Source organism: Oreochromis niloticus, linkage group LG13 (genome assembly GCF_001858045.2).
Source record: "Oreochromis niloticus isolate F11D_XX linkage group LG13, O_niloticus_UMD_NMBU, whole genome shotgun sequence".
NCBI classification, from domain to species: Eukaryota; Metazoa; Chordata; class Actinopteri; order Cichliformes; family Cichlidae; genus Oreochromis; species Oreochromis niloticus.
The window spans coordinates 1,850,643-1,873,786 of NC_031978.2; the positions used below are offsets into that span (position 1 = coordinate 1,850,643).

At 43.7% G+C, this 23,144-nt stretch overlaps 1 protein-coding gene and 1 long non-coding RNA gene across 5 annotated transcripts in view; one reads left to right on the forward strand and one right to left on the reverse strand.

The window, feature by feature from the left end:
- The window catches only part of mmrn2a (multimerin 2a), a 37,857-nt gene extending 20,444 nt beyond the window's left edge, over window positions 1-17,413 (reverse strand). The window contains exons 1-4 of one of the 2 annotated variants that reach the window (XM_013265547.3): window positions 17,170-17,413; window positions 7,146-7,268; window positions 5,783-5,889; window positions 4,546-4,626 (exon numbers count right to left, since the gene is read on the reverse strand). In XM_013265547.3, coding sequence (XP_013121001.1) covers window positions 4,546-4,626; window positions 5,783-5,889; window positions 7,146-7,268; window positions 17,170-17,366 — 508 coding nt within the window. In that variant the 5' untranslated portion in view covers window positions 17,367-17,413. The remainder of the gene's footprint in view (window positions 1-4,545; window positions 4,627-5,782; window positions 5,890-7,145; window positions 7,269-17,169) is intronic. The other variant, XM_005462200.4, reaches the window with a different exon arrangement.
- LOC102075656 (uncharacterized) lies at window positions 300-19,168 on the forward strand. 3 transcript variants are annotated; one of them, XR_267549.4, is made up of 4 exons: window positions 300-335; window positions 17,867-18,008; window positions 18,209-18,296; window positions 18,419-19,168. It is a non-coding gene; the product is annotated as an uncharacterized LOC102075656 (long non-coding RNA). The 3 variants fall into 3 exon arrangements; XR_003213642.1 differs by lacking the exon at window positions 300-335 and adding an exon at window positions 15,279-15,317; XR_003213641.1 differs by lacking the exon at window positions 300-335 and adding an exon at window positions 16,219-16,566.
- The last annotated feature ends 3,976 nt before the right edge of the window (window positions 19,169-23,144 follow it).

Sequence of the window (23,144 nt, forward strand, 5' to 3'; positions counted from 1 at the left end):
TTAAAGTCTTAATCTCTCCTCTCTTTAAAAAGCTGGACACACGTGCATTAGCTGCCACTAGGGCTGCTCAATGAATCGAATTTTAATCTCGATTACGATCTGGGTTTTCAACGATCATTAAAAATGACTGAGCCGATTATTAGCACCTCCCTCGTGCTTTACTCTCGCGCTGCTCCGTGTGGCAAATGGAGCGCACCTCTCTGCGTTTTGAACACACGTCACAACAATTAAGAGGACCCGAGGGAAGCTCGGAAAGCTCAGAAAGCTAAGCAGAAGTTATTTGGAGAGGAGAGGATAATGGCTGCTGAAGAAAGAATGCTGTTGGTTGAAAAGAGGTGAAACGACTTCAGTGGTGTGGAAACCAATGTTCCCTCTAAGCTGCGCACTGCTGGCACGGTCTCTGCGCACAGAAAATCTGCGTTGCACACAAAAAAATCTAACCTGAATTGAAATTAAAATTAAAACTTTAACAATTCTGTTTTGCAGTGTTAGTCAGTGAGTGACTGGCTGCTCCTGTATGGGATTAGAACGATGCCACCTTATCCTATAGTCCAGCCAATGATGTGATTCACATTCGTATATACGCAGCCAATCAACGTCGCTGACAGGCTATGACAGCGTCCTTATGTGCCGACACCGGTGTTTTAGCTAGCAAAGCGGCGTGGCTGATGTGGAGTGAAGCCACATTAATGACAACGTGTCCAACCATTGGAGATGTGAGCAGGACAGACGGAACAACTGACGGGAGAAGTGTGGACTTTATACCAGTTTTTAAATTGTGTTGATCGGCCACGTAAAACCAGTTATGATAAAAATATCTGCAATGTTTTTCTTCCTGAATACTGTCGTTGTTTATATTTACTGCGGGAAGAAACGGTAAAAACGGCATTTTATAAGGAAAACGCTCGAAAGCCTGTGAGCAAAAACAAAACCAAAAACCCCCACCCTTTCCTATTGGTCGAAAAAAGTACCGTGTCGACCAATCAAAAAATGATATGGCAACGTGGCATCTAGTTGTTAAGAAACGGGGGGAAGTTTTAGGAGTGACGGCGGTGTTCTGAGATGTGAGAGATTTGAGACGTTTAGCGCAAATCTTGTGTAGTTAGTGTGTAGTTAGTGTGTAGTGTAGTCAATAGTTTTGTTGTGTGTGTCAGAACAATGAGGCGGCTGCTGAATGTTACAGGTGTTACAGCAGTGATACATCTCCTGTTGTCAGGCCTGCAGGTATCAGGCTGTTGTTCTCCTTTATCTCATAGTGGACAGAAATGATTTTTTGGAGTGGCACAAATAATTTGTGTGGCATCAGATTTGATGCAGAACAGCTGATTGTTCTGTAAATAGTTTGAAATGTTTGTTTAAAAAACGCCTTGGCTGCATTTAAAAAAATAAATAGCTGCAAAAAACTTTGTTGTTTGCCAAACTGAGTTACTTTTTTGAAGTAGTAACTATATAATTAATTGCCCAACATTGGTCATTATATGCTGTATTTTGCAGACAGAGAGTTACAGACTCTCTCCCAGACCACAGACTCATAATACAAGTCAGAGCTTTATGAAGAAAGAAAGTTGTGTTTTCAAAATTGGAGTTCAAGTTATTTTTACTTCCAATAGTGTTAACATCCTACACAGGTCATGAACAGGATTTTTTTACATTTTCATTGTAAGTGGGCTAAAGCAGTTAATTAAAAGTAGTCTAACATAAATGTAAATGCTGTGATTTGATTATTTTAATAAACCATGTAACTTGGATGGATTCGATGCTGGCGTGACCACAGTGCACACGTCTGATGTCGCTCACAGTGGTCCAAGGGACGCTCAGGGAGTTTGTGTGTTCGCTCAGACACATGAAATATTTGAGGGAACATTGGTGGAAACATTTTGGGTTCGCGGAGTCAGACGTGGATCAAATATTGTGCAGTATTTTGAAGTTCACTAAACATAGATGTTTACATTTTTCATTTATTTTTTATATTGCAAACATTTGCACTGTAATCAGTATTTGCACACTATTTTATATTATTTTTTGACAATCTTTAAAGCCATTATTCAATACATTGTTATTGTTAAATAAATATCGTCAAATAATCGAGATCTCAATTTCAGTGAAAATAATCATGATTATCATTTTTGCCATAATCGAGCAGCCCTAGCTTCCACTGCAGAGGCTACTACAGCACAAAGAATTTAATGTGTTTGCAGGTTTTATGAGTGGATGACTCATGCTTGTTGTATTTGAAGGTGTTCCTGTTATTGTGTCCCATCGTGTTAGTGATTTAATTACATCAACCCCAGCTCGCAGGAAGTGGGTTCAATCATGGGCGCGGTGGGAGCGGACTGTAGCGTGTGGAGGTGTGTGAGGAACGGCCTCTTTGTTTGTCTTTCTTTGTTAAATCGAGCCCGTAAAGGCCAAAGGTCTATTTCAGTCCCGTGTTTTTCCAACAACATTGACTGTTTTGATTCTCGGGGTTCTCAGTGCCGCACACGCTATAAATACTTGATGTACTCTGCATGTATCCTGCAGTACTATAATTTCACGGTACCACACCAAAGCTGAGAAAACTGTTGTTGTTACTTCCTGTTGAATCAAAAGCAGAACAAAGAATCAACCTGCTGCAGTTAGAAAACCGAAAAACAGCAGAATAACCAAAAACTCGCTCTCTTCGGTTCATTGATGTTCTTTTGAGTTTCTGCTGCTGCGCGCTCTTAAACTCCTTTTAACGTCTCTTTCTACTCATTTTGCATCCCTCTAGTCATTCAGTGTCCATTAGATGTTATTGTCCATTCTGTTGTGGTAATTTCACATTCAGCCCTTTGATTATTTTGTTCGTCTTTAAAAATATCTATCATCATGCATCTTTCTGTGGTAAATTTGCCCTTTCATACTCTCATGTTGTTATCCCTTTGTAGTCATTCCTTTTGGTTGTTTAAAGTCATTAAGTTGTTCTGCATCATTCAGTACTTATTTTGCATCCCTTTGTGGGGTTTTTTCTTTAAATTTTGGTCATTTATGCACACCCTTGTAGTCAAATTTTTACTTTTCATCTGTTTCGGTCATTTTGCGTGCTTGTGGTCTTATTCCATCAGTTCATGGTCACTCTACATGTCTTAGTACTTGTTTTGCATCCCACTGGACTCATTTAGGGTGTATTTGATATTCTTTGGCATCTGTTTGTGATGGTCTTAGGTCACTGCAGCCAATGTCGTGTGAAATGTGTCCTCCATCAGGATCACCTCCTCCCACCTGTCCTGCACAAAGCTCAGTCTTTTTGCACAACCAGCTGTCATTGTTGCACTTTTCTACTGTCTGGTGTTGCACTGTTTTTGTTCTCCTTCACTGTGCACGTGGTTGGAATGATGATAAAGCCACTTGACTTGCACTCTTCTCCTCTCCATCAGCTCACACCAACTTGAATCTTCTCATCAGGCCAGTATGACCTTTGACCTCTGAACAGTGTGTCTGTGGTTCCCCGTTTACAAGATGACTCACTCTTTATTTATATGTTGCGAACGTGGGAGTAGGGGGTGGGGGGTGACCTTGGTACTGGCGCACCCACGCCCTCTTCTCCAGGGGAGAGGAGGGTGGAGGGAACTTGACCTTTCGTCGATGTGAGCGCGGTGCTTCCTCACTTTGTTAGAGTGGTAATGAGTCAGAGCGCGGCATTAACGCAGAGAGTGAAGGTGAAACTCAAGAGCCAACCAATTTATTCTGAGCAAACACGAAGTCGAAAACCACCGCAAACAGAGACCGGCAGGTCAGCCAGAGGTCGCCGTAACCAGTTTTCCCCGGTGTGACCGCAGCAGCACCTCCTGCAGCTGGAGGCGGCTCCTCTAGCTGCGTTTTCTCAGCTTATTCTTCCTCCAGGTTTCTGAGGTCATCCTCACTGCAGGACCCCTCCTCCACCCTTTAATGACCAGATCTTTTCACTTGTTGTTCTTAATGGATATATATTATTATTGTTCCCTCTACCTGATCTTTTCTTTACAGTTATTCATATTTATTCATTTAATATTATTCGTTTTACTTTACTTTTAATAATATGCTTATATTTCTGTGTATCTTTGTGTGATTTTCAATGATTTATGACTGGAGTCTCATTTGGGTCGTTTCCTGTTGTTTTTAAAACTGTCATAGGAAGAAGTGACTCATGCGACTGAAGTAGCTTTGCATGATTCACAGTCCAGAATAATACTTCTTTCTCAAATCGGTGCATCATCAGTGCATCTTTTGTTTGAAACAAGCAATTTAGCTTGTCTCTCTTTTTCTTTTTCTGATTGGTCATTTTTAGGAAGCCTGCTGAGGGGCAGTACTTGTAAGCTTTTAAGAAGAGTTACTACAAACAGATCTGATAGAAAGCTGAGTTCTGGGTCTCGACTGTAAGTGGAAAAGTCTCAAATCGATCATCCCGAGGTGGAGTCTGATTGTTGACACCATCGATGACCACTTCCTGTTTGTTATGACCAATGCACTGATTGGCTCGCTGTGGCTCTACAGTCTGAGACGAGAGTTACCTGAAGAGTCAAAAATGTTTCATTTCCAAGAGCATACCTGGAGCCTTGACCTCTGCTGTGCCTGCTTCAGATCGTCCAATCAGAGTCGAGCTTTCAGAATCCTGCCGAGGACCTGAGACTGTTGGAGAAGAAACAGAACAAGCTGTAAAACTGCAGTTTAAACTAACAAAGAGAAAGAGTCAGCTCAGAGATGGTCAATAAAAATTAATTATCCTCGAGGCAGTGGTCCGAGCTGAGACACCCGCTCCTCCTCCTCCTCTTCCTCCCGTAAACTTAGATAATATTCGAGCTGACGTCCGAGCACATCAAGGGCTCAGAGCAACAAATGAACAGCAATAATAAAAATCTGAGGCAGAGAATGACTGACTTTCATGTTTCTCTTCATGAGCTCCTGATTTGAGACTCAGTGATGGATTCATGGACTCATGGCTTTGACTTTGTGCCTCAGATACTGGAAACACAGAAAAATGCAGGCAGCAGCCACATCTGTCCGAGCCAGCTAAGATCATGCAATAATGTGGCATGTTTGTGGAGGAGCTGAGAGCTTTGAGAGACGACCGCTGATAAACTTTGAGCGTCACACAAACAGAAGCGAAGAGCAGAGGACGTCCTCCTGCAGATAAACACGACTGTTCCCACACGCCGAGAAAATCTGGAGCACATTAAGTTCCCGAGCGATACTAAAGCCAGCCTGTTCTTGGAAAAGTAAAAATAGACTCCAGCGGAGGGAAACCAGAACCAGGCGTCCATTCAGAGCAACTCTAAATATACTCCATCCTCATCTCCTTTATTAAAACGAGCAGTTTATGAATAACCGCGGCTGCTTTCAGGCTCACTGTAGGCATCGGGATCAAACTCACTGAACATAAATATTAATAAATATTTTACATCATAAATACAGAAAAGGATTTCTCTCATTTAAAGGACAATAATATAAATAAAACCCATTTTCATACGTTACTGTTATTCAGGCTGTTTCTGTTCACTTGTTTCTGATTTTGGAACCACATTAAAGTGCAGTGGATAAATGTAATGAGGCTGCTTTTAACCCAAACAAACCAGAGCAGATTTTAGCCAGCGAGTGCAGACCAGGCGCCACCTGAAGGCCAAAAAGGAAGGGGACCAAACAGGACAGGAACTCTTAAGGTGGACTTTTAATGGATAACTCTCTGATGTCAGTCTGAGGTTTGTGCTACAACCTGCGCAACACTGAAGTCTGCTTCACAAAAACATCCTTAACGTGGACTCGGGTGATGGTGATGCTGCTGACTCACCTGTGTCCTCGCAGTTGTGTCCTCCGTGTCCCGGACAGCAGCGCCACAGCAGAGAGGTTACGATCTTCTGCTGCTGCCTGTAAATCGGCCGTGTGGACAGCTTGTACCTGCACATGAACACACACACACATACAAACACACCGTGGTTACTGCTGCTCGGCCTCTATAGAAGCCATCACCTTCAGCAAAGATGTCACGTCTGTGGGCGGGTTGACTCCCAAAGTTCTGCATCTGCATGCAGGTGAGGTTTGTTCTGACTCTGAACTTTCAGATTCAGGATTTTGAGACAGGAAAACATGAGAAATATGAAAAATCAATCTGGACCCAGGTCAGTGAAGGGATAAAAACGTGCTTTCTACTGTCTACCAAAGTTACACTGAAAACACACACACATCAAAGTAATTTGAAGATGATTAGTGACAGGAGGCTTTTAGATCTGATGCCACCGTCGCCAAGCACTTTGGCGACAGTGGGAAGGAAAAACTTCCTTTTAACAGGAAGAAACCTCCGGCAGAACCAGGCTCAGGGAGGGGCGGGGCCATCTGCTGCGACCGGTTGGGGTGAGAGAAGGAAGACAGGATAAAGACATGCTGTGGAAGAGAGACAGAGATTAATAAGAAGAAACAGAATAAATGCATGAACTAGTTTCTCAGCATCACTCTGAGACAGGATATTTCTAACTTTAGAGATGTTGCACAAATGGAAGAAAGCAGTCTTACATATTTGTTTAATATGTGCGTTGAAGGACATGTCCTGGTCAAAAATGACTCCAAGGTTCCTCACAGCATTACTGGAGGCCAAGGTAATGCCATCCAGAGTAAGAATCTGCTTAGATACCATATTTCTAAGATTTTCAGGGCCGAGTACAATAACCTCAGTTTTATCTGAATTAAGAAGCAGAAAGTTAGCGGCCATCCAGGTCTTTATGTCTTTAAGACATTCCTGCAGTTTAACTAATTGGTGTGTGTTACCTGGCTTCATGGACAGATAGAGCTGCGTGTCATCTGCATAGCAGTGAAAATTTATGCTATGTCTTCTAATGATGCTGCCTAAGGGAAGCATGTATAATGTAAACAGAATTGGTCCTAGCACTGAACCCTGTGGAACACCATAATTGACCTTAGTGTGTGAAGATGACTCTCCATTTACTTGCACAAATAGGAGTCTATTACATAGATATGATATATATCTACATATTAAACAGATTTGGAAGTTACTGAGCAAAGATCAACACACTTTACACTGCAGGGTCGAGAGTTAATGATGTTATAGAAACCTCACGATCCCCAATGAGAAAAACTAAAATGATCAACGAATGAGTCACAGACTTCTTCAGCTGAAGCCACGAACCAAAGACACTCACATGGTCAGGTGACAGTCGGGTGTCCCGCTCGGACATGGACTCTGAGACTTGATGGTGTACTTCTCTGTTCCACACTTAACTGCCATCGTTTGCACATGGTTATGCACGAACGGACACCAGTTCCTGCACAAAGCGCGCACACACACACACACACACACACACACACACACAGAGTCAGGATGTAGTGTGATATGTCCACAGTTTTCCTGCTAAAAAAAATGTTATTGCTCCTAAGGAAAGATTACATATTTGTGTCTAACTCGGTCTAACTGCCTCTGCTGTATGTGCACAGACGTGTAGTCGGCTCCTCTTAAAGGCCGGTTGTAAGCCAGGAAAACCCCAGATGTCCACAGCGTTACAGGAAGATGGAAACACACACACATAGAGACACACAGTTTGTTGTTCTGTATTCCTGTTTGGGGTCAGAGGTCAAAGACTGTGCCCTCTTCTCAGTGGCCACCAACACTCAGCTTCAAGGAAAAGCCCCACTTCCACTCTCTGAAGAGTAATCAACCATGAAAACCACAGAATAAGAATAAAAACGTGAGCTGAGTCCAAAAATGCAGATTTAGTTTATTTTTTGTTGTGAGACAACGGTTAATGTAATAGTAACACCAGAATAACTAAAAACTGAAAAAGAAGGCAAAACGATCAAACAAAAGATTCATTTATAGCCGTCATTATGTTAATTTTGCATCCCCATGTGACCATTTGGCATCCCTTCATGAATATTTTTGCTCCAAGACATTTTTCATGGTGTTGAATTTAGTTGTTCTGACGTGGTTTTCATCTCTTTGGGATCTGATCACTAAAGTTTTGATTCTTTTTTTGTTTTGTGAAAAGACACAAGGCTCGTCTTTGGGTTTGTTTTAATCCCTGACATCCCACCTGATGAAGACCCTGGAGCGGCTGGTCCTGGCTCTGCTTCGGCGCCTGGTGAGCTCATCACTGGACCCACTTCAGTTTGCCTACCAGCCTGGCACCGGAGCGGATGATGCCGTCATTCACCTTGTGCATCGTTCGCTCTCTCACCTGGAGACCGCTGGGAGCACTGTGAGAATCATGTTCTTTGATTTCTCCAGTGCCTTCAACACTATTCTGCCCACAGTCCTGAAGGACAACCTGGAGTGGACCATCACCTCACTACATGGATTTTGGACTACCTCACCGAGCGACCACAGTATGTGAGGACTCAGGGCTGTGTGTCGGACAGGGTCGTCTGCAGTACGGGGGCCCCACAGGGAACGGTTCTGGCTCCGTTCCTCTTCACCATCTACACTGCAGACTTCTCCCACAACTCCACCCAGTGCTTCCTGCAGAAGTTCTCTGATGACTCTGCAATAGTCGGCCTCATCACTGATGGGGACGACAAGGAGTACAGAGGACTGACTCAGGACTTTGTGGACTGGTGCCAGCTGAACTACCTCCAGATCAACACCAGTAAAACCAAGGAGCTGGTGGTAGACTTCCACAGGTACAAACATCCTCCACTGCAACCACTGAACATCCAAGGTATGGACATCAAGGCTGTGGACAGCTACAGGTACCTTGGTGTTCATCTGAACAACAAACTGGACTGGACTCATAACTCAGACGCCCTCTACAGGAAAGGGCAGAGCAGGCTGTACCTGCTGCAGAGACTCAGGTCGTTTGGAGTGGAGGGCCCACTCCTGAAGACCTTCTATAACTCTGTGGTGGCCTCAGCCATCTTTTATGGTGTGGTCTGCTGGGGCGGCAGCATCTCTGCTGGGGACAGGAAGAGACTGAACAGGCTGATCCAGGACCAGCTCTGTTCTAGGATGCCCTCTGGACCCAGTGGAGGTGGTGAGTGACAGGAGAATGGCGGCTAAGCTGTCATCCCTGTTGGACAACATCTCCCACCCCATGCAGGAGACTCTGACAGCACTGAGCAGCTCCTTCAGTGGCTGCGGCACCCACGGTGTGGGACGGAGAGACTCCCTAGGTCTTTCCTCCCCACTGCTGTCAGACTCCACAACACGGTCTCTGCAGATGACCACACACGTGCAGACACACACACACATCCCATACACAGTTGTAACTGTCTCCCTGATCTGCAATATTACCAAGTGCAGTCTAAGGAGCTTGGAAAGAAAAGCGTGTGGGCTTCTTTAAGTTGCTTGAAGACGTTTCACCTCTCATCCAAGAAGTTTCTTCAGTTCTAAGGTCAAATGGTGGAGAGTCCCAGATTTAAACCCTGTGGGAGTTTCCCCCCAAGAGGGACAATGGACCCCCTAATGATCCTCTACCTAATCACATGAGCCAAGGATGAGGGGAGACTTCCTGTATTGAATTACTCACGTCAAGGTGTGAAAACGGGTGTGGGTCACAATCAGCCAGGGTTTCGGGTGAGCTCATTGTGAAACCTGGCCCCACCCTATCATGTGATTTCCTGAGGTCAGATGGCCCAGGATGTGAGTGGGAAAAGATCTCAAAACTGGATTATAGATGGCAGACAGTTGGTGACGTAAGCCACCGCGCCTCTGTTCAAAGATGGTCGCTCACAGTGGACATAGATGGCCTCTTTTACTCCTCTTTCAAACCATCTGTCCTCTCTGTCCAAAATGTGAACATTGGCATCCTAAAGGACAAAGGTCAATGTTCACATTTTGGACAGAGAGGACAGATGGTTTGAAAGAGGAGTAAAAGAGGCCATCTATGTCCAGTTTAAGTCCAGTTTAAAAGAAAAACGTTCTCTTTATGTTCTCCATGTAATCCTGCTTTCAGGCTTTCAGTGACAAGTACAGGATGTGTAGAAAGGAGCAGTCACAGCGTGAAGCCCGAGGACGGCGTCAGTTTGTGTGAATGCAGAGAGCGTCCACAGTTTACTGGTCGTGTGTGTGTGTGTGTGTGTGTGTGTGTGTGTGTGCCTCTGTCTGTTTATCTCGGGACTTCCTGTCTGTTGACTCTGGCGAACGGTGGCACCAGCAGCTCTCAGAGTTTGTATTTTCATGTTTCACGACCTCGTCTGCGCTCCTGGACGCGAGTCTTAGACAAACACGACTCCCTGTTTTGATGCACGAGGCCTCTGAAGCCTCCACAGTTGCATCCCGGGAGGGGGGGGGGGGTTGCATTTTGTAGTGATTTTCCATCATTTTCTCGTAACTTTGACTCATTTGCGGTTGTTCCCCCCCCGCCTGTCAGCCATTGTGCATCCATTCGTAAATGTCCTGATCCTTCCTGTGGCTGTTTCCCTTTAAAGGGCATTTCTTCACTCCTTCATCTTTTAAAGTTCCAGCCTTGGTCATTGTGCATCCTCTTTTTAAATGTCTGACATCTCCTTGTGGTTGTTGTGTGTTTCACATTCATGCTGTTTTCCTTTGTGGATCATTTAAATCGATGTCCTCAGAGTCTTCGGGGTTTCTCGTTGCACCTTAAAGAATGTTGAGATAAGGTTTGATTTAATAGGCTAACCTGGTCCATTTTAATTCAGGAGCATGTGACAATCCCCCCCTCTGTAGCTGAACTTCTACTCAACAATCTGTCCTCACAGTGTGAGTAATTCAATACAGGAAGTCTCCCCTCATCCTGCTGCTGAGCCTGAACAACGAAACACACACTTTCAAACAAATAAAGCAGAAACACACACACACACCTCACAGATCGACTCCAGGCTAAACTGAAACACAGATGCATGAGCGAGCTGAAGGAGCAGATTAGGAAGCTTGTGAACTACAATGAGACAACACAGCAACACAAAAGAGTTGACCACAAAGACACAAAAACATCCAAAAACAAAGTAACTGCAAAAAGAGCACAAATCTCTGTATTTGGGGGGAGTGTGGCTCCTCTGTAGGATGCTGGGGGCCCGTCTGTGCTCGCTGCACGCTGGGTCGTCGTGTTATTTCCAGGAAACTAAGCTCACAGGTGAGTGTGAGACGGTGCAACAACATCAGGGAGCGACTCTTTAATCTCCACCTTCAGCTTCATTTGACCCATCAGACTGAACCTGGGGCTCCGCACCACATGATGCAGGCTAATCTTGTCATTTATCCTGAGAAAACTCCTCAAATGTGCGAGTAGAGTGAGAGTCTGCAGGTCTGAGAGTGAAGTGGAAACTCCTCCGACTCATTTCAACACTTTATCTCCACAAACATGAGCCGCTGCAACAAAGTGAAACTAAATGAGGGGATTTTGTTTGTGTTGGATTGCAGAGAAGCTGTTTAGATGGATGTTTGACTCATGCCAGGAATTACTTCTGTGATGAATGATTGTAATTTCCTATAGTTGAGAGCAGACGATATTTTCCTAGAACACATTTCGAAATTTGTTCTTGAACTTGTAGCAGGAGAGTGAAGGATGATGGGAACGAGTGTTCGCAAAAGAAATGAGAGATAAAGAGATTTGAGCTCTTTTTACATCTTGTACTTTTCACGTTGTAGACCTTTTAAGAACTTTTAGTAACCATTTTGCATCTGTTTATACAGGTTTTGTATTTCTTTGTGATCATTTTGCATCCCTGTGCCCATTCAGCATCCCTTGGCCTCTGAGTCTGTTCATTTTGGATCATTCTAGTAGTTTCTTTAAAACATGTCGTGATCAGACATGATTGTTCCGTTGTGATCATTCAATGTCTGCCAACAATAACACTTGTTGCTCTTGTCACTATTTGGCATCCCTTTGGGATTTTGTGGAAATTCTTTTTCTAATCTTTGTGCCTATTGTCCACCAATTTAGCAATATTTGGTGTCCCTTTGATCACTTCGCATCCTTGTACCTGTTTAATATACCTGCATATTAAAGTCATTTTTATGTCCTTTTTGTGGACATTCTGAATCCCTGTGCCTGTATTCTGGGTCCATTTGTGATAGTTGTGGATCCTTGTAGCCATTTGCTCCCCCTTTGCACTCATTTTGTATGCTATTGTGGTCACTTTGTATATTTATCGTCATTTTTACATCATTTTAGTGGCTTTTCTTCTGTCATTTTCCTCATAAATCTATTTAGCGTCCCCCTTTGAAGTCACTGTGTGTCGCCACTCTGGACATTTTGCATCCTTTTGGTTATTTATCATTCATTCTGGTTATTTATTTCTCATCATTAGACCTGTGGTTAACTTTGGGCCATATTCCATCCCTTTGCACAAACTTTCGTCCCTTTGTCGTTATTTTCTATTTTTTATTTTTCTATTAGCCTTTTCCCTCTAGTCATTTTGCATCCCTTTTCATGTCTTGCGCATCTCTTTGTTAACAAATGCTTCCCATTTCCAGTTACCTGGTGTCTCTTTGTGATCATGTTACATCTTCATAGTATTTTTTTTCCTGTCATTTGGTTTTTATTTTCCATCCTCTTGAGATTTTGTCTCTACTTGTGATCATTTTCCATCTTTCAAGTTATTTTGTGTCTCCTTGCAGTTATTAATAATTATTGTTGCATTATTAATAACAGCATTTTGTAGTAGTTTTACTCGTTCCTGGCTGTCATCTTATCAGCTTATTAAGCTGTTTTGGTATTTTTTGTTGGCAACAGATGTTATAGTGTGTTTTTGAACTTTTAAGAGGAGCACTGACATGTTCAGTGTGAGTCAGCCTGAAGAGATTTGGGCTTTTCCAACACAAACATCCAGCCAGTGGGTTTAATTTCACTCTGTCAGTCATTTTCTAAGGAGGAGGTGTCACTGTGTTTTAAACATCGTGGACCAAACATCCTCAAATCTGCTCGGCGTCACAGCTGTGGTCTGTTAAACCACCGCGTTTAGCTGTGTGCGCATTTGTTTTGGTCAGCGTACAAGATCTTAGCGTTTCCGAGGAAGAGTCATCCCGAGAGACACGGAGGAAAATGAGCTGAGGCCGCTGAGGTTCCTGCTGCAGGCCGAGAGTTCAGGTTCATATCTGAAAGCTGTTTGTGAAAGAGCCTCGATCTGAATAACGAGGCTGCAGGAGGTCAGGACGGATCTGTCATAACACCACACAGAGCTCACTCTCAGCGACGTGAAGTTTGCCCTGAGGGAAGATGTGAAGGCTTCATCCCGCCGAGATCAGGAGGGTCTGCAGTCAGTTTAGTGAAAATGTGGCTGCAGACGGTGCTGGATGAACCGGTGGTGCTCTCCTGAGACTTTGTGCACACTTTAAATAAGCAAGATGAATATTAAATAACGTTTTGCACCCATCATCATGTGCGGCTCAGACATGTGACTGTGTTGGAAGATACAAGCCTGATCTCATCCTCTTCAGCCCCTAAACACTTTCAACTTCTCATCCTGCACCATTATTTTAACATCAGGTTGACACACCTGCGTGATCATCGATTACAGCGCTGACGATGACGAGGACATGTTATCTGAACACTATGCTTCTCTTTAATGACAGTCACCTGGGGACATGCGAACACAAACCACACGAAGAGAAAGAATTCAAAAATCTGAGCGCGCTCAGTCCATTTTTCTCCTGCAGACACATAATTTCAAAATCCTATAACAAGAGGACAGCCGAAAAGCACAGCATGCATCTATGGAAGTCTTCCCATGTAAACACAGAGTTAAGTAAATATTTGGTATGACCGAGATTCAAAAAACATCCCTCAGGTGCGAGGACTGGAATGAAAATGGGTGAAAAAGCAGCCAATGTCCAAAGAAGAACTTTGGAAGAGCTTCAGGAAGCCGGAGAACTCTGACAGGAAGGAAGTCCGAGTCCTTGGAAGTAAACTGTCAAGAAATGAGGGCCAGCTCAAGACTTTTGCACAGTGGAGTCTCTTGTTCAAATAACGTCAAAGGGTTAAAAAAGAAAAAGAAAAAAAGAAGAAACAAGAGAGAGCTCACTTTGTTATGTGAAAATGTAAATAAAAAACTGAATAAAATACAATAAAGTGTGTTTATTTCAGGGTCTGAGTGTTCTTGCAGCACGTCTGCAGTTTTGAGCCGATCTGTTTTAGAGGACCTGAAAAGGTCGGCAGCCTTGACAAGGAGGAGTCAGGACTCCTCATCGTGGAATAAAAACACTAAATGCTCCTTTCATTTCCTTTCAAGCCTCGCATCATTTCTTCTTGGAGTGAAGCAACAAGCTTTTAAACCTCATCAGTGCTTAACAATCCGTTCACCTTTGACCTCTGATGAAAATGTACACAGTCAGCTGCCCTCCGACTCTGTGAGGAAAGGAGCTGTTATCGTTACAGCACAAAGAGCTCCGCCTGTGTCATTAAAGCAGCGTTTAAAGTGGTGATGGGGGCTGATGGGGGCACTTAAAGAGCTAATAGAGGGTTGTTTTGCTGAGAGCCCGGGGGACTGTTTTATCTGGGAATCTGTATGATGGATGTGGGTCGGAATAATGACCGAGGCCTCTGAGCGTGCTCAAAAAAAAAAAAAAAAAGTCACCCTTTGGGAGATTTAATCCTCTTATTTAGTCTGTCAGTCTCAACTCCAACAAACACCGTCCACGTCTCGGCGTCCACTATTCTTAAGACATCATGAAATGTGACTGAAGGAAAAACAAACACTGTAAGATAATCCTCACTGTCAGAGAGTCCTCCCTTATATAACTGTTGTCTTTTAGAAAAGACTCTAAAAGTAAACGCAAAGGCAATTCAAACGAGACACAAAACTACCTACAGGGGGATGCCAAATGGCCCCAAAAGTTGTAAAATAACTGAAAAGCTGCTTAAATGTGCACACAAAACAGAAAATCTACAAATGCAAAAACAAACCAAGTAAAATAATGATAAAATGTAGCAGTTACTCCATAAATAAGAAAATTACCACACCTCAGATGGATGCAAAGACACCGCAATCACAAGCAAAGTAAAAGAGCGATGCAAAATGATGACAAAGCCACGAAGAACCAAAGTGATGAATAATCACATGCAGAATTAGACAGGAGATGTTTACTTAAGTCCAAAGATATGAGAGATTAATGTGTCCAAAGACCCTGTTTCATATCTGAACTAGAGATGGACCGATCCGATATTACGTATCGGTATCGGTCCAATACTGACCTAAATTACTGGATCGGATATCGGAGAGAAATAAAAAATGTAATCCGATCCATTAAATATCACAAAAGCACCTCACAAAACTTGCGACACGGCATAACTCGGCTCATAACCGTAGCACGTCGGAGCAGTGTGCTCACTGATAGAGCGGCTGTGTGTATTTGTAGCCTCGCTGCCAAACCAGCATTTCATCTCCGAGGAAGTTATCCCAGAGAGAAGTAAAGCAAGTGTGTAAGTTCATCTCTGAATGTTTGTAAAGCGTTCCCATGTTAAGCTTATGACTGCCTCTCTCTCTCTCTCCCTCTCCTGCCGCTACTTCAATCGTGAAACTGATCAATGATCAGCTGATCGGCTTTTCTGTCGCGAGTCCGTCTCTCTTCTTTGTTTTTGGCCCACTTTGCACCAGAAAGAGGAAACCAGCAGCTGAACAACAGCAGCACGTTTAAGCTTGATAAGCTGTTGTTAGAATGTATTTAATATTACTTTCTACACCAGGATCCTTTTCTACGTAGCTGACGGCTGGTAACTGTGCAGGGGCGGATCTAGCAAAGTGTAGCCAGGGGGGCCGATAGGGCATGAACAGGGAAAAGGGGGCACAAAGACATACTTTTCTTTCTTATTCTCATTTAAAATGTCTCGCTTTTAATAAATAATTATCTGAATCTCACACCCAAAGTTTTAATCTGATGTAAAATGTATAGAAGTCCATTACTGTATATAGTAACTGTTAAGTCTAATATACCCTAGTAAGCTATAGTACTTTTTCCTTTGGGAAGGTACCATCTGTGCAGTCTGCAATTCTGTAGAAGAAAGATGTTGAATCTATTTAATTATTCTTGAAAAATAATTTATTTCTGTGCATTTTTTTTTTTTACAAGTGCATCAAATTAAAGTTGATTAAGTCGATTAAGCATCATGAGGTGGAGGGTGGGGGGGGTTCCCTATTTTTTTTTGCTGGGAGTTTGCAACCCTATTAGTTAGGTTGCTTAATATTTCTGCTAAGTACTCTTTAAAATACCAGAATAGGGAGGATGGAGCAGGTTTAAGTTTATTAGATTGATCAGTGTTGCTGAACTATGAAATAGCAGCAGATATCCAAATTTATGATATCGGTATCAGACACAAAAAAGTAGTATCGTGCCATCTCTAATCTGAACTACACTGTCTTGGTGGGACTCTGAATAAAGGACTTTTACTCTTCTTTCACCATCAGCTGGAGCACAGGCTTTAAGGGGACATCATTCATGAATGTGTTTGCAGCCTGTTAAAGGCAGTCAAAACAGAGTCAAGAGGGCAAAGTTGTTTCTCAACTTTACACCTATCACAAAGAGCCGATGAAGAGGAGGCCCTGCACGTGAAGAAGATGCAGATCAGCGTGTGAGGTCCAGAGCGATGAGCGTGTCTGAACATGCCGATGAAACAAACGGCGGAACAGCCTCAAAGGCAAAGAGCTTCTCTCTGCACACTCAGCGTGCTCACTGTGAGTCCACAGCCTTCCTGCAAAGCTCTGCAAACACTAACCAAAGATTATCTAAAGCTTCAGCTGAATCAGAGGACGCCTTTTCCAAAGTTACAGCCTTCAGTGCCTCTCATTGTTCCTGATGTTCCACAGGAAACAAGAGCAGGAAATATTATCCCAACCAGACGTCTTAGTTCTGAACACATCGACACAAACGCTGATTAAAGCCTCGCGCTAACGTCACGTTTGTGGCCAACACCAAAGAGAGGTGGATTTATTCTACCCTAGAATGGGATGCAAAATTACCACACAAACTCAAAATAAACAAAATGATATGTTACACAAACAACAGGGGATGCAAAATGAGGACAAAGTGGTGCAACTCACAAATAAGGGGGTGCAAAATAAAGATATAATGTTAAATCATGAAGGAGTAAAAATCAACAGATGTTCCAAAACAATGAAAACAAAAAGCAGGAATGCCAAATAAATAATAGGATCCAAAATAACCAAAGAAAAACTTCAAAGAAACGAAAAGTTTCACTGAAACAAAAAAAACATTTTTTCTATGAAATTATTTTTCTTTTGCAGACAAAGTGAGAAGGCAGTGGTTTGTGGACTCACCCGTATCGGGCCGGATTGTTCCCCGTCTCTCCCAGTGGGGTGGTCTCACTCGTCCTGGGGTGAGGGGGGAACACTCCTCCTCCTCTTCCTCCCAGCTCCCCTTCCTCCTCCTCCACCTCGGGGTCTCGCGCTCTCACTTCGCAGTGAGCGCTCACCAGTAATCCCAGCACCAGCACCAGTTCTCCCACCGCCGTCATGTCTCCGTCTGTGGGCCTTGCGCGCCAGCTGCTTTTAAACAGCTGGAGGAGAGCGAGGGAGGAGGCCACGCCTCCAGTTTCCTCTGCAGGAGGAAAGGGTTTAGTCACATGTTTCCCCTCTTCCTCCGACCGGGTCCAGCTCTGTGTTTATAACTGGTCTGTTTAAAACTCTGCTCCTCTTAAATTTTAGTTTGTGTGCAGTACCCATCTGTGGCAGCAGAGGTCGTTGTTTCTGCAGCAGGACACAGGGCGCTGCTGTGCACCTGTTTTATGCACATTTTTAGACAAAACTAAAATACAGAGAAATGTAAAATAACTAAAGTCTTGATCTTGGCTGAGATGCAGAAACTAAAACTTGATTTTTATTTCCTAGATTTTCTGTTTAATTCAGTTTGGATTTGAATCAAACTCTACTTTAAAATCCGTTTATTAGAAGCTGATTTTATACGAGGTATGGGACCTCGTCTCAGTCTGAAGCTTTTATTTTCTCATGTTCGCAGCTGATTAACGTGAAGTGAAGCAGGACACAGTGATGGAGGCCGACCCGGAGCCAGAGCCAGGAGGGGGCGGCTGGTCTTCTGGGTGGGGGTCGTTTCCGTGGATTGTTTCAGAGCTGGGAGGAGGAGGAATGAAAAAATAAAGGTTACTACTAATGAGAGATTGTGCACATGTGGGCCACATTTATGTTATCTGTGTGATTTATTGTGGATAAAATTATTTTTAGGAAGTCTGGTTTTCTTTGAGCTTTTGTTTTGTTTTGACTCATTTTATTGTGGTTATCCTTTGCTTTTGTGATGAATACTCGGGTCACATTTGTTCTTTTTTCCCTTTTGCCTGTCCAGCACTGTACCAATCAGAATTATTGTCTGAAGGCCAAGAAAAATGCTCAACAGATTTTATTTCCCAAGTGTTCATTTTGTGCAATTTCTTGTAAGTCGGGCTCATTTGTGCCACATGTATTTTTTAATGGTTACTTATTTATGTGACGTTTGATCCATTTTTCTTTGAAGTGGGTGCTTTTTAAATGTTTCCCTGTGTTTTTCTCTCTGCAGTCACTACTCTGAGCCCACGCTGTGTGTTGCAGATGTGACCAGCAGGGGGCAGCAGCTCCCTAAACTCTGCTTCTCTGACTGTAGCTTTGAGTTCTGGGGGAGGATGAAGATTTCTGCCTCCTCTGCTGTCCCAGCTCGTGTTTCTGCAGAACATGGCCCCCCCTTGGGGGGGGTTCCGGACATTTCCTGCTCGCTGCGATAACAAAATGAGCTCAACAGTCTTCTTCCTGCACATTAACTGCTCTGCCTCAGAGTCTACCGGCCCCAAAGAACCACCATACTCGAGGCAGACCTCATCCCAGTGCTACTTTCCTCTCACGGTTCAATTTGTTGGACTAACTGAAGATTTTCTCAGTAGTCAAGAGTGAAAAATAGTAAGACTTCCGCATGTGTGGATGCCTGAACGCAGAGAATAAAACTAACTAAAACTCAAAACAAACACTGTCGACCTGCAGGACGACCCAATCAGTCCAAACACTGTCTCCGGACAGTTCCTGCAGGTCTCTTCTGGACTCTGGTTCATCATGATCCATCTCAATCATTAAAAAGCAGAGGCCTCAGACTTTGGTCAGGGAAACCCGTCAGCTGATTCTGACTCATTTGTTTACGAGCTCCAGCTGATTTTTCCACGGAAACGACCCCCACCCAGGCTGTGATCAGCTGACCTGCTGCTCCGTCAACTACAGCGTGATGTTTTTAACACGGATGAAGGGCTTTTATTAATGACTTAATAAAAATGAAATATTAGGATATTGGGCTACTATTAATTGACTTGATCAGAAGACTTAGGAACAGCTACTGGAGCTGATGGTCAATAATCAGTAAATACACACAACACAAAACGTTTGTGCAGCAACCATGTATTTAAAGAAAAACAAGGAATATTTAAAAGAAATGGAAAGAAAATAGTTCAAAACGGGTTTAAAGTGCACAAAGAAGACAGAATAATGTTTCAGCTTAGAACAAATAATACAGATTCTCAAACTTGTTCCCCATAAATAACAGTCACTATCAAAAACACTGGTGCACACAGGAGTATATTCTTTCCATGACTTTATCCAAGTGTCCATGAGAAATGTCCCAGCTCTATTGTCCATAAACGGGAGGAATCCAGCTCTATTGTCCATAAACGGGGGGAATGATGTGCAAGGCTGTGAAAATCAGTGTAACTGAATAATGAGTTCAGGGAGGGGGACAGAGCGTCGTCTTTGACAACTTCCTACCAGACCAGCGGGAAGCTTCTGTGGAGGAAGATTCTGGCTCACAGCCGCTTGTTGGCTCGCCATCCCTTTAAACCCAAAAAGGGTCACCTGACCTATAATAAATAAACCGGGTCAATAAGAATTCGCAGGAATAATGCAAAGATGTCAACCAATTTAGTTTCATAATCTTGTTCTTGTGTAAACAATAAATTCATAAATAAACAGTATATATAAGCAATAAAGATTTATCTACACAGTTAAACTGCTGTATAGACTGCATAGCTTTAAAACATTTGCTATCCAACAAACATATCGTCAAACTCAACACACAGGTTTACTTTAAGTTTACTTAACTAACAAACTCTTCTCTTGGCTCTCAGCGAAGGCGGTCGCATTTTTCTCCTCTCCTCTCCCTCAGCTTCCCTGCTTAGTTCTTATGTCCTTGTCTAGTCTCGTGTTTTTTTGGATTACTTTCCCTGGAACACTCTCTCACAGTCTGTGTCTAAAACCTAAAAGAGAATTATGGATTTGATCAACTGGTCTCTGAATGCTATTGACACCCTTTTCTCAACGAGAAGTCTGGGCTCGGGAGAGCCCGAGTGCCCTGGAGGGACTTTCCCTGCCGGATACACGATGGACGGGTGGCAGAAATGGAGGATCGTGTGCCTGGCGGGACTGTCGATCGAGGACGCTGAAGATATGTGAGAACAGCTGAGAGGATAGTTGGTGTACCACTCCCCTCCCTGCAAGACATCTACACCACCCGCCTCACCCGCAAAGCCATCACAATTGTCAACGATGCAACCCACCCCGCGCACTGTCTGTTCAGCCTCCTGCCCTCCGGAAAAAGATACAGAAGTCTCCGCTCCCGCACTACCAGGCTCACCAACAGCTTCATCCACCAGGCTGTGAGACTGCTGAACTCTCTCCCCTCCCGGCTCCCAGCCAGCAGAACCACCAGACTGGCAGGAGTATAGGAAGACAGACTGGACTCTACACCCCCCCCCCACACACACACACACACACACTCCACAACAAGGAAACACTCTCTGAACCAAGAACTGGAAAACATTCCTGACTGAAAACAACTACCTCTGCATTGCAATTGCACACACCTGCTGCTATATATTTTTAGTATTTTTTTTAGCACTATTTATATTATTTATATTACTATTACTGCTGCTACAGTCTTATGCTGCATTAAAACAAAAACACTTACCAACCACAACCTGGGACTACCTCAAGTAGACTAGTACACTACTTTCCAGGGCGCACTGTTGGAACACTTTATTATATGTTAGGTCCTGTCTTGTTATATCCTGTATGTTACCTAAATGTTGTGCATCTGCACTTTATTGTTGTCTATGTCTACGCATGGGACAGTGTGAAACGTAATTTCAATTCCTTTGTATGGCAAGTACATCTGAAGAAATTGACAAATAAAACTGACTTTGACTTTGATATCTACCTATTCGGAACCATGATAACAGGGTTCTTGCTGATCGGAGCTGGCCTGGCCCTGGCTTATCGGAGAATTAAGAAAGCGGAACCGGCTGTTCAAACCCCCACAAGGCTGCCCGCTGGGATTGAATCAATGGGACGAGGCGCGACTTCTCAGAAAGGGCTCATGGAAGGCAGCATGGTTAAGAGCTTGGAGGCGCTTGCGGCTGCAGTGAATACTCAGAATAACATCTCTGAGCGGATATTGGGATACATCAGGGAAGAATCCGCTCAGAACAACACCTATGGGCGGAAGCTGGAATACATCACGGATCAGTTGGCTGCGGTCGTGAGGTCTCAGAATCTGCTCTGTGAGCAAAAGAGTGACAAGATCACGGAATCTTCGGCTAATAACATCATGGAGAAACTGGCAGCTATCCAACGGGAGATTGAGAGACCAGTGTCGGAGTGTTAAAGAACAGCTTGAAATTCTCATGAGTTGTTTGTAAAAGAAAAATCACCATCATAATGCGGCTACCCCTTCGGCGCCAGCTGTGGGCTCAAGGCTGGAGCTGAACAACAACACCCTGATAACGACTGTGTTGAGTCTGTTCCTTCCCTTTCTATGCAAGGCCACCTGGTTGGCTGGAAGACTGTTTACTTAGCCTGGCAGGGCGAAGGACACTGTCTCAGCTGAACTCTGGACACATATACACACACACACACACACACACACACACACACAGATGTACACTCATCCCCCCCTCCCCCCTCCAAACGCCTTCGATGCTTATTCCCCTCCGATGCAGACGGTGGATCATGGAGACCAGCGCTTATGCTGCAGGCCCGGATGTGCTGTCTAAATCGGCTGTCTCTCACCCTTTACCCACCCCTGTTGCTTGTCATGTGTTTCTTTGGTGTATTAAGAGTTTTTTCATGTGCAGAGGTGTTTTTTTTCTGTTCTCAAACTGATCTCCCTGTTGGAGCTCAGTCTGGGGGGAGTTATTTTTTTCTCCTTATCTTTCCTCATGTTGTGCTTTTCCATGTTATACCCCTCTGACCTGTCTTCCCCATGTGATGTTTGTGTAATGTATGTATGGTCGGAGGGTAAGACGGCGCCTCCATTGCGTGCAATAGGTCGGCAGCCTTAACATGAAATTTCACCTTGTGGGATTAATAAAGGTATATCAATCAATCAATCAATCAATCAATCAATCAAAATCGTTCAATTGTTTGAATCGGCAGCAGCCAATTAGCGTCAGCCGCTGGCGTCACAAACAACTAATAAACAATTCAAACTGACTAATCCCATTCTGTTCGCTGTATGACGACACTACACGGCTCTGCCTCAGAGTCTAAATCATATATTGTTATAGTGGGTGTTAAAAAACGCATTAAAATGGGAAAAATACGAACCTGTAACAGCTCTGTCACCTGGCACACCTGAGGGGAGAAAGGCAGGGCAGGATTAGCTAACAAATACATGCAATCTGATTGGCTGAGCGTAGCCATGTGATTAGGGTCATGTAAATAAGGTACTATTAGTGATGTGTTCAATGGCAGGAAGAGTGTGGAAAATTACTAAACTGTAGTAAAAACAGATTTCACATTTCTGGCTCATCCTGTTACTGCCACCACGGCAGCCTAAGGAGCCTGGAAAGAAATAGACTTCCTCACCTCACCCCAACCACTCACCCCTCCCTGAGCCTGGTTCAGTCGGAGGTTTCTTCCTGTTAAAAGGGAGTTTTTCCTTCCCACTGTTGCCAAAGTGCTTGCTCATAGGGGCCATATGATTGTTGGTGTTTTCTCAGTTTTCTTTGTATAATTGTCAAGTTTTTAAAATATAAAGCACCTTAAGGCGCCTGCATGCAGATCCACCGCTGTATAAATAAAACTCAACTTTAAGTTTCTTGAAGAAACGCCTCCTGCAGGCTTCTTTACATCACACTGACCATGAACACCACAGGCTGCTCTGCACACCTGTAAACTTCACCACAGCACTAACTAACCAGCTTAACTAGCTGGTCTTATCCTTTTATTAAAATTTCACCAAACTTGATTCAGCAGCGCGTCACGTGCAGATC